General features: G+C 31.6%; 1 protein-coding gene across 5 annotated transcripts in view; it reads right to left on the reverse strand.

Moving 5' to 3' along the window:
• The window catches only part of LOC106720368 (syntaxin-1A), a 70,932-nt gene that overhangs the window by 12,317 nt on the left and 45,887 nt on the right, over positions 1–12,728 (reverse strand). For all 5 annotated transcript variants that reach the window (XM_014515033.2, XM_014515035.2, XM_014515034.2 and 2 more), the window contains exon 3: positions 11,891–11,990. In XM_014515033.2, coding sequence (XP_014370519.1) covers positions 11,891–11,990 — 100 coding nt within the window. The remainder of the gene's footprint in view (positions 1–11,890; positions 11,991–12,728) is intronic.

The following is a 12,728-nucleotide window of genomic DNA, read 5'->3' on the forward strand; positions in this document are numbered from 1 at the left end:
TAGAATATTGAATAATTGAAATATATTCTACATTCAATTATTTTTATTTTATTTTAAACCAGTATAAGCTTTAACAAAGTGAGAAAATTTATAATGGTGAAATCCTCATGCTACGTTGAATTCAAAATCAGAGCAGAGATTTGATTGTCCATTGAGAAAAGCGGTTCGATATTTGGCACGTGGCCAGTGCACTAAAGGTATTCTAATTCTCAAGTTACTTGAATAATAATGTAAGGGCCATGACTCGAATTCTATAATAAAAATAACATAAATTGTGCAATGATTCCTTAAGCATTATGTCTACGAAGTAAAGTGTATTGAGGTTTACTTCACCATTATTAAATCGATCTAGTTGAAAATCGTGTCACGTTGAGTCGATTACCAACTATATCATTTAATCAAATCACTAAATTAGTACAGTTCAGGCAGCTTTGTGCAAACAATTAACGAACATAGCTATTGTATTTTAGTCGCTCATCAACAATAATGAGGTAACACAGAGGATAAACAACATGTTGAAAACGGGTGCAGAGGTTGTTTTAACGATTCACGACTCTTTCTCTCTTGTTCCGTGTATGTCGCAAATTACTATGTCGAGTAACGTTCCTAATTATTTCACGTATTATATATCAAAAGTCTTTTACAGCGTAAGAAAATGAGGAAAATCATAGCGACCGCAAGTACAGTAGGCGTGTTTGTTAACTAGGGCAAACGTAGTAACATAACATATAACATTTTGTGATTTATGTACTAAAGATTTTTGAATAATTAATTTATTAAAAGTAAATTAATAAAAAACCTAAAGCATAAAACAAAAAATAGGATATCATAATAACGAGATAATTTGGGAATTTAAATCCAGTAGGCATTCGTCTATTACACAATGGATCTTGTAAAAGAGCCTGACCCCGTTTTACTAAAATAAATTCTCGAATAATAGAGAAGTGTATTGAAGAGTCTACGCAACCCTCCGTACTAAACATCCCTCATTGTCTGACGTAAATAGAAAACTTCCATAGTTATATCGTTCAACTCAATATCGCTAGTAGAAGAATAAGGCAATTATACCATACACATTCGAAATTTTTCACTGTTGTTAACTGGAGCCTAGTTAGCCCTAGAAGAGTTAGAGAAGTTAGAACAAGGGAGAGTTCGAGCCCATCGCCGGGTGCGTATATAATCTGAAGACGACGATAAATTATAAAAAGCAAAAACGAATATTGTGTACATATATTGTCACCTTTGTTACACTATAATATGATCACAAACTCGTAATAAAACAGGTGGGCGACAAAATAAATATTTACGAGCGGCAGATAAGAATTCCTTCTCCAAACCGAAACTCCTCGTAAACAATTTAAAAGTTGTCTCGTCGCACAAACGCCTTCCGCGGCTCGAATAGTTCTGCAAAGTAATTACCGATCCCGGTACATTTACAAAACTCCTTCGATCAATATTTTTTAACTTATCATTTTTTAACATATAAATTTGTTGCAAAGTAATTACAAAATAATTGTTAAGACGTTGATAATTAGACGTTGACTTTTAGTCTGTCTGGTTGGACAATCACAGAATTCTTCTTCATTTTAGGCAGAAAAATTCTTTATCAATTTTTACTTAAGTCGACTAGGCCGTTGAAATGTCGTACGAATTACTTAACCGTATTTACATTATCCATTTGCTCATAAGCATCAATCCAATTCAGTGGATAACAATATCACAAACAATTTAGACTATTCACACAAGGTCCTCAGGCAGTGCAAAGCGCAATTAATGTGAAGAGGCTTTGTACATACGCTGAATCGCTTCAATCCAGTTACGTATACAAACAAACAAACAAACGAGCATACAGTAGTGGAAAGCGCGCCCGGTTATGCTTATTAAATACGCTTGATACGCTACCAAAAGTTATGTGTTCCACTTACCCCAAATAAACAATTGAATTTACATATTAGTGATTGCTATAAGCACATTTGCAATGCCATAATTTTAATTGCAAATTAATTTCAGATGAAATATATAAAATAAAAGTGTTTACGTTGAAGAACCTATAAGGAAAAAATAGACTGACATGAAAATATATAATGAATTATAGCACTTTCATGAGACAAGTCGATGTATAGAGGCCATACTTCATTCCATCACATCCCGACAGACAGACGTCACGGCAGGCAAATGAGGAAATAAATAATGCAATAGATAGGAAGCAGCTTCCCTTTGTGTTAATGAAAATATAGCGCTAGCACATCTGAATATTACCTTTGAGTAAATTTTATGTTTATTTCTAACATTTTATAAATTGTATATCTATACAATTTTATCAATTATATATTTATACAATTGATAAAAAGACTGTAGATAATATACATTTTTATCTGTCTAACCGCAAGCTGCATTCGTTCCGGTTCAGCTTTCGAAACAGCTAGGCCGATTTTGACTGAACTTTCGCAATTATCATTTTACTTCTTGTTTTTTTAAATTTGCGCTGATGAGGTCGCGGGCGATCGCTAGTTTAAACTTAAATTTAAAAAACAAAAGATTCTAACTTAACTAACAACTATTATGACGAAAAGATTAACGATTGTTCGTTCCGGACAGATTTATAAAGGCACTGCTTTAAAAAAATCTTTCAGATTATAAAGTTCTTGTACCTGCGAGTAACTGAAACTTACACACGGTTTTAACCTTACTTCTTACAAAGTAAGGATAAATAGATATTTGTAAATTATATTAATATAAATCAGTTAATACAATTCGTCAGAAATATACAACATTTGGACAAATGTTGATACGTTGCAGCAATACTTCAATTAGATTCATGATTGATCACAATCGGTTTGCTCCACACCATAACATGTTATTCGAATTTAGCACAGTTAGTTAATTTCCGTGACGTGTAATACATTACCGGCTTAATAGTGCCAACCGACAACTTGACCCGGTTATGTACAGCAACATACGTGTTACATTGGAACTGAATAGTTAAAGTAACGAGTTTTTCATATTAATTTCTTAATAAAAATTCGTTGCAAAAACATAATAATTGGGAAAGAAAGTATAATTCTTCTAGACTAAACATTCTCTTTACAATGTCTCTTTACATAAAGAAAAACAACTTTAATTAAGATAATCTTCAAAGATTTACAGACAGATATTCTACTTTTTTGCCTAGTAATTAAAACATTACATTCAAATTTAAAGACTATATTCTCCAAAATAAAAATGTAAGAATGTTCAGTGTACAATATACTAATTTTGTTCGGAACATCCGGACGTACCGTAGACCTGCTTACTTAATATTAAAATTCACAAACGTAACACATTGCGTAAGTTTGGCATGATTACAAAAGACATTAACATAAACATGTAAAACACAAAATAAGAGCGATTTAACCAGATAAGAGTAATTAACTGAAACTAATAGTGTAATTGACACAACTAAATAAAACTAATATAGTCAATTATCCTTTATCTTTTTTTATTATATAAAGTCAGGACAAGTATATCTTTTCCTCTCGTGTCCTCAAACACAAAATGTACCGGAGGTATCTTAGAACTTGTCATTGAGTATACCAAGTTATCAGCATAGTATTATGTACCATATCTATTTTTATGATTATGAAAATCTGTGTGACGTATTCGTTTATATAGGACAGCAATACGACACTAGTTAAATAACAAATTACTTTGTTAATAATGTTCTCATCCGCCAACATTTCAATTGAAAATATAATTACACGTTATTACTATAAAATTATCGAATACATATGTGAAAATCAGATGAATGTAATAGCCATTTTTTTGAGCGTTATCATAAATTCAAGTGAAGGAAAGTAGGTACATAACATTGTAAAAGACAGCAAAATCTCAGTTTAAATATATATTTTGTAATGGAAGTAAGTGTCACCATACACTTTCTCAATTTAATTAATTTCCAATTTGGAGACCATCGCGATTTTCACAAAAACATTTTCCTCTTAATATTATTAAAACAAGTCTGCTATAAACCTAACTCAATTACCGTGAGCCGCTTACTTCTCGTATTATATTCATTTAGTTATATCACATAATGCAACCCTCTAAGAGAGCATCAACACTAGATCAGATATTTTTTTCGGATATTCCTAGAATATTAGTTATAGCAGGGTATGAATCCCTAAGCCAAACTTGTAAACAACTGTATTAGTTTTATAAAAAATATTTTACGAAAGTGGTTTCTAACTTCCGCAAAACCTTATTAAAATCCAGTGTGACGTAAATCATTAGCTAAAGTTTTATAAACTGAATCTTTAAATGTTAGGCAATTTATTCCGTGATTTTTTAAGAATTCAAAAATTTGCTATTAAAATTTCCTGATAAAATCAGAAAAACAGGAAATTCTGGTATGAGTTAAATTACTGAAGCAACTCGCCTTCAAGAGGGCAAACAAATCGCAATGCAATCGTTTGAATAGGTGTACAAGATTAATTACCCCCGGCGCGACCGAGACAGCGCTCAAAATACTTTGGGCTTGATAATTAATGATACTCGGCCTGCGGAATAAGATAAACGAGAAATTACAACAACAAAGTGCAAATTTGTTATTTCAAAAACTTTCAGGAGAAAAATTATCGTCATAGAGTAATCAAATAGACTTCTTTTCTACCATTTAGTAAATAATCATCATCTATTCTTATCCGATTTTATTTTGTTAACCTCTTTATTGTCGGTGATTCAATAAGATATCCGATTAGCAATTTATTACATCTTTCATTGTGCGTAAAGTAAGAACTCTCAGACTTTTTAATTGCTAAGCAGAATATGAGAGTTGCATGTATCAACGCAAACCCCGAAGCTTGCTCTGCCTAGTTTAGTTATGGCTGGCCTTTATATCATTAGAACTTAGTACTTACTCTGTGCATCAATTATATTTAAAACGAAAACCACTTTGCTATTTAAAGTATTCTATCAATGATATTGATATTGGAAAAAGATGCCCAGGGGTACGATCTTCATCGGTAAAATCTTTAATTTAAAAAGATGTAACTGACTGAATCGGATCCGTAGTGAAAAAATTTATATGAATGTTTAAAAATAATCAAGAGATTTCATTTCTTACTAGTATATACAATTTTTTTTTTAATTTGAAGCAAGCAATTATTCGGCAACAAATTTCAATATGGCCTTTAAGGGAAAAGACTTTAGATATTTCTTTATTAATCATTATTAAACTGCACCGTAATAGCAAAATGTCTACTTCACTATGAAATAAGATTACAATTATGCAGTTGATCAATTGACTGAGAGGTCGTGCGGCCCGTTGCTTGTTAATTGACGTTATTCTATTATCGTGTTAACTGAGAGTGTCCGACTATTAAATTTCCCCTTAGAGTACACTCTAAGTGGTCACACGTTGTGCAATTTATATTGGTCGTTTACAACTTTATCTTACTAATATTTTTAATGCGAATGTTTAGATGGATGGATGGATGTTTGTTTAAAGGTATCTCCGGAACTACTCAACGGATCTTGATATTTGGCACAGATGTAGAACGTAGTCTTGAAGAACACATAACGGTCGGAGTTGCGGGCGACAGCTAGTATATACATACACACAATATTAGTTGTGACAAATACAAGCATTACGATGCCATATTAAATAAATCACTATTTTTAGAATCAAATTCCTGCGAAGACAAACAACGTACTCGGCTTATGTACTTAAACTATTTACGCAAACTATTATATAGTCCTATCAGATAAAGCTTAAGGTAACAAACACTTTCAGAAAGTTCAGGTCAATTTAACTTGTATCGCCTGAAAGGAGAAATCGGATAAGTTTGTGGCTAGAATTTCCTTTGATGTTTCAATCTGTGGTCGATCATTAAAATCGAGACAAAGTTCAAAGATAAAAATAAATAAAATTCAGTTATAGAACTTCTTAAAATAAAACCAAATTAAAAGAAAAACCAAATATTAACCACGTTATATACGTAACACCACAGAGAGTAAAATAAATGAAATAAAGTGATTTATACGGGATCTTGTTTCCAGCATTGTAGTATCCCTTGTCAGGCGCGGGGGCTTTGTTGGAATTTATTGGTCTGGCGACTCTGGAGGATTGAGTTTTAAAATAATAGATTCGGACCTTGTCATAACTAATTGTGATTATATTGAATAAATTGGTTAAAAAAGGAGGATATGTATACATACTATATTATAAATAAACTGGTTTTATTTTTGGGGAATCTATTCTCCATTCGAGAATCCTCTAGTCAGCTACAGTCTTTGAATTCCATTTAAATTCCTATCTAAGATATTTTGAGTTACTTTACCTCCACTTGCGCTTATGGGGATTCCTATATAATTTAAATTCACTTGTTTATAATTCCATGCATTATCCTTATAAAGGAATTAATTCTGCTCACGATGTCTGAGAAATGATTAGATAACGTGGCACAAACGCCTACAAACATTGCGAATAAGCCTCGGGTGAGTTGTTTACGGTGCGAAAGGGCAAGTTATTTTTACTGAGCAAAGCTACGCCACGGTAATATATTGGACAAAAGTTAAATAGCCTACTTAAAGTGCGCCTCGGGGAAGACGACTTTTACATTTTATACAGGATAACATGAATTCATTATGTTACCCACGGGTACGTTTCGTTTATAACAGGTATTTTAGGCTTTGAAACATCAACTCAAATATTTTCGATGTCTGAAATCAAATATATATTTTAATAAAAGAAAAAATAATAATTAGTATTATTATTTTTGTGGCTTGTTACCGAATTCGCTTAAAAAAACCAATTCTATGAATATGTTCCTGACATTACATTTTATGAAATACAAACTGTTCAAACTCTTCAAAAACAAACTCTTTTAAGCAAAGAAAATTATCAATAAAGTGTGAAACGTACAAATTTTTAATCAATTACAAAACAACTATTCTATTACAAGTCCCTGAATAAGACAAGGCAGTACAAATAAATTTTCTAAGTTATTACATGACATGGTACATGTTGAGCTGTCTCGGCGCACCACAATGTGCGATCGTTAGTCATGCAAGCGCTGACCCATTTAAGATGACAATTCAAGTCTAACCCACATATATGCAAAGTAACGTCCCCCTTTTACCACTCTCTACATTGCACAGCAAAATATGGTATAATTTTCTGCAAATGAAATGACAAAGCTGTAACGTTTATTAAATTTTTGCGTTTCATGAATTTAAAGTAACGAAAGCTATATTGAAATAAGACACGTTTTTTTTACATTATTTAGTAGATTGGCAGTAATCTTCTAGTCGTAGACTCATTTACAAAATTCTCCGTATTATATAAGTTAAAAATGTATTTTTTTTCTTTACATATTTAATTAATTACAATCCATTTTCAGATTTCTACAATTATCTTTTCAATGATTTTTAAATGATTTTTAATATAACATATTAACTAAATTGAATTACAAAAACCGTTACATGTAAGCGAATTTAACATTTTTTAACAACAAGTTAAATAAATAATTTAACTTTTGGAACAGCCTGCATTAAATTAAAACTATTTAAAACGAGTACCTACCGAGCATCCAACAATCTATTTTGAAACAATGCAGCGAACTGTTCGAACAGACACAATGGCAGATAAAATGAGGTCGACAAAAGAAACAAAATCGACGTGATACAAACTCGTTCCATTCCCAGAATAAAGAACAAAAAAGGAGTCAAACAATTTTCATATCAATTTTCATTAAGTGTTTTATACTCTTCTTGTTTTTATACGAGATACTGTAATGTCTAATCTATTACTTCAAAGCGACGAGATGGGAAGATCTTTGTGATAAGTATAATTGTGAAAATGTTAGACTCCACAAACTTGCGGACAATATTTAAGATGTATCAATCCGAGTTGAAAATAAATTTAATGATATAATGTTTAAATAAATAAACAATGCATATTGCTATATGATAAAAGAAACTCCCTCACACAATTCAACCGACTTGAAAACAATTTTACAACAACAAGCTCATAAAAGAAACTTAAAACCGTAAAATTCCCATAACACTATTGAAGCAGCCAAATGGTGGTACTATTTGGCACATATTCATATGAAAATTCCTACCTACTTTTTTGGTAGCCAAATTACTTAGTTCATGTCCGAAAGAAATGATTATTTTAGTACTATCTGTCGCCAGCAACTCCGTCCACGCAGAATTAAAAAAAAACTTTACAAGTAGCCTATATGTTCTTCCAGACTATGTTCTACATTTGTGCCAAATTTTATCAAGATCCGTTGAGGCGCATCGGAGATACCTTCAAACAAACATCCATACATTCAATATTAGTGAGATTAACTTAATATTAGTACAGTAATATAATTCTGCACTGGTAAGGGACAATAGATAGATTTTAGTCAAAACAGAACCAAAGCAATTTTTTTCACCAAAACATCAAAATTCTTCGGCCAGACCGAAGAGCAGTCAGGTGACATAACATCAAAATACATTCCAATCAAAGCGTTACTTTATTGGAGTATGGTTTTCATAAATAGGGCTGAACCAAATATGGCTACGAAATAAATGAAATGTGATTTATGCGCGACCCTTTTGGCACCAATGCGGCGAACATACTTTAGTCAAAATTTATTAGTCTGGAATCTGGGATTCGTTTGGAACTGGCTCGAGGCTTATAGAAATTTATGAGGAAAAAAATTGTTACTACAAAGTTTTATAGCCGGCTGTAATGTTTTAGAAAAGAGTATAGTTATCAAATTGCATAAAATGTATACAACAGAACGCCTTATTACAGCTGTAATATGGTGCAGCTATTTACAGTCTTACATCACTATAGAGTTCTAATTTAGTTATAGTTTTATACAATTCGTTAATTGTATATTGCACAATACCTAAAGAATTGGCAATACTGCATCCAGTATGGGATGCTCCCGGCTAAAGTAGCTTTGTTTAGACTAAACAGTTAATATTGGCTAACTTCGGCCGAAGCGAACTGAAATGTTAGCTATAAAATAACACAGCAATATTATTTGCTGTTACAGTCTGTACTCTATACATAAATTTATATACAGAGCAGATACCGAGGTAATTGGAAATTTATCGCGAACTTTATTGGTGTTTTCATTTAAATCGTGATTCAGGAAAATTGGCTCTGTTCGCTATGCAATAAATACGGAAATAATTGTGAAATACACAGCACTAGTTATTATATGTACATAATATGAAATTATTTTTAATAAACATGTAAACATTATAAATTAGAAACGTTATATGTAGATAAAAAAAAACTTGAAAAACACTTTATTAGTCGATTTGCCGAAAGTAAAATCCAAAAAAATTTTCAGTCATTTGTTAGATTGAAAGAGAACGTTATCACGACAGTATCCGATATTTTGATATGATCTGAGAATATTTTGTCGACAAAACCTTTCAAATTCTAACTGAAGCATTCTGATATAGAATATCAAATGCAACATTTCCAAATACAGTCTTTATGTGAAGGTAATAAGAACTAGTATCGTACAAATATTTTTTTTTGCAATAAAAATCAAATCAAACATTTTATTAAGGTTCCTGCCAACAAAATTAAATACAATATACTTGTATACGATAAGAAGCGAACCGAGTAGGGCGAAATGTGAACTTCAAAAACGTTTACTGCTTTGATTTCACTCAATCCGACCTTCGCTATAAAATAAAAACGTATATTTGAAGACAGAATTGAGGCAACTAACTATTAATTTAAAAATATATAGATACATTTCCAATTCAATACTTTATGCCGTGAATAAAAAATACATAAAAGTGGAGGCAGGATTCAACCAGGAGTTTTTTTACGTTCGTAGTTACATTAATAGTGGCAAAGACATGTCTTTTAGATATCGAATGGATTCATGATTTGGCAGTTATATAAGTAAATAACTAACTCTATATTGGTTGCCAATGTCAACAGAAATTAGCTCAATGACAACTAAAATTCCTAATCTGTTAGTGTTCATGTTCAATACAAGCGATAATAGGTTGTTTATACATGAGTCAGACCGATAAGAACTGAAAGGTTTCCTGTTGCAAATTCAATGTGCTCTTTACAGAAAATAATGTAGATGTAACCTCTATGTTGTATAAAAGACAACAGTAAGTACATTCAGCAGCAAAAGCAAAACTGTGTTTTTATAAAATAATTAAGCACCAAAATGTACAAATGTGGACTTAGTTGTTTCCCTTTCTCCTTCGGCCTAAATGTAGGCGCCATTTTATGACCTCTTTAAAAAATTACTAAAATATTACCAGGCGTTTTTGGTAACGAGGTTTACTAATATAAAACATTTAATTCTGTTAGTACAAAAGAATATCCTTTTAAGTTGGTAATATGAGGAGGTCTTTCTATCAGAGATTGCGTGTCGCTATGTTCACGCATAGTTACTCCGAGTGAGGGTCCCTCGAGGGACGTTCATACAAAACTACCTATATCCATTGTTTCGAGTAATACCCGGTTACGTTTTGCTGTCCCTTATCCTTCGACCCTGAACGCTTATGTATTTAGGTACGTTTACTTGCAACATTTTCACTTTGCGACTAACCCTAAGGTGATCGTTACTTTTTATATTCAAGAATTTTGATTCTACATTAAATTGTAGAGTAGTACTTTTTCCTAACATTCTATTTTCACTCGTCATTATGTTATTTTGTAATATCTACTAATTAAATGCTGATATATGTTTATTATTGTACAAATAAACTACGAACATCATTTTCCAAGAAATAAATAATTAGATACTCGAATCATAACGTTCATATAAAATACTGCGAACATCAAATTACAATAAGAGAAAAGATTCCAAATATAGCACAAACACAACAAGAGGAAAGTAAACGAAACGCCTGCACCATGTTTTTTCAACAAAATGGGCGGATCTCGCGCCATTTCCACTCCGAATACGATGTTCACGGAGTCGTTTCGTCAGTCGTAAAAATAAAAACATATACCAGCTTGATACTTATCGTTTTATCTAATTATATTACACTCTGATTATGATAACGTACTTTATTACTTTTATACTCCTGTTATTTTAAACCTGTTTAATGTAATAAGCAATACTATAAAGCATTATTCCCTAGAATTCGTAACTCAATGTTTACTGGGATATGTTGGACCCTTTTCATAGTTTCAAGATAATAAACGTAACAAATAAAAATTTACTTAAACAGACAGAGATGTACTACACACAATTCTTTTGAAATGCCTCAAATTTATTTAATTACAACCGTCAAAACTTTAATCATTATAAGAAAACTAATAATAGAAAAGACAATAACAAAACGAAATTAAAAATGCCGACTTTAAAGCGTATCAATTGCAGGTATTTAAATCTCAATGTAGTAGAAAAGCCGGGGGTTTTCAAATGAAATGCGGCCAGGCTGGCTCATGCCGCCTCCGCGTCTGGCAAATCCGCCCTTCAATTAAACGGCGATCCAACGAACCTGCCCACGCCTTGAACCTACGCAATCGAATGACGACAACACCATTTACTACGAAACAATATATTTTTAGTAACAAAGTACTCGTGAGATGTTTGCGACTATTAAGGGAAATTTTATTATCAATACGTCTCGTTACTGGTTTATACAAAGCAATGTTTTATGATTGAGTCATAAAAGCAACTGAAATGTTGTCATTTGACATTGATAACGAAAATATTAAAAGATAAGAGGCTTAGAAGATAATAAACATAAGTATTCCTTTAAAACTGTTAAAATATTTTTAAGTATAAAACAGTTCTCATTTTAAAGAGCAAAATTATTTTAACACATTCTTCAATTCGATCAATTAGAATAGGGAAAAGAGAAACTAGTTATGAAAAGAAGATTTTGTCGTAAGAGAAATAATTTAGGGACTTACTTTCATCTGATTGCGGTGCTGAGAGGATGGCACTGTGCTTCTTCTTTACCTCCTCGACGTTCGCCTGTATCTTGTCTATCATTTCCCGTATCTCTTCCACCTGACAACAAAATAACAACAATTATAATACAAAACGGCGTAGTAATAAATCAATATGTAAAAACAAATTTGTCAAACTTAAGCAAATTTTTTAAAATTTTAATTTATTTAAGATTTTTAGGGTATACAGCATTTGTTAATATAAGATACCAATAAGGAAAAAACTATATGATTTTCTTTTAAAATTCTGATGTTTGAAAATAAGCTCCTCATTTGTATCCGTTAAATTTCCCAATTTTTAACAGAAACGAAACACTCATCAACATCAATTGAAGCTTCATATTGACTTTCAATTCATAGTTCATTTCCAAATAAATTCTCTTTAAAACGAATCTTTCAATAAGTAATATGTCTTCCAATAGGAAAACTTTTGTTCGGAAATTGAAATTGACCATTTGGAAGATATAAAAAGAGCTCGTGCGAGATCCTGTCTATATTGCTGGTATTTGTGGGCGAGAGAAATGGAGTTCATTTAATTCGCCCACATATTGCCATTTCAGATACCGTGGTGTACTAAATGTCAGGCAGAAATAGAATTGAATTACTTCTATTATTATATTAATTTATCTTTGTTATTACAAGCACAAGTGTAAATAAATTCGTCAATTCTAAACTACAACCTAAAAACTATCTCTTAAAAAAGGTTTTCACGATCGTAACAATTAAAAGTTTTCGTATATGTAGTTGGTCACTATCAAATGTTAAGGTGAGTATAGACTGGATGATTTACTTGTAAAAG

The sequence above is a fragment of the Papilio machaon genome, chromosome 4 (genome assembly GCF_912999745.1).
Source record: "Papilio machaon chromosome 4, ilPapMach1.1, whole genome shotgun sequence".
Classification (NCBI taxonomy): domain Eukaryota; kingdom Metazoa; phylum Arthropoda; class Insecta; order Lepidoptera; family Papilionidae; genus Papilio; species Papilio machaon.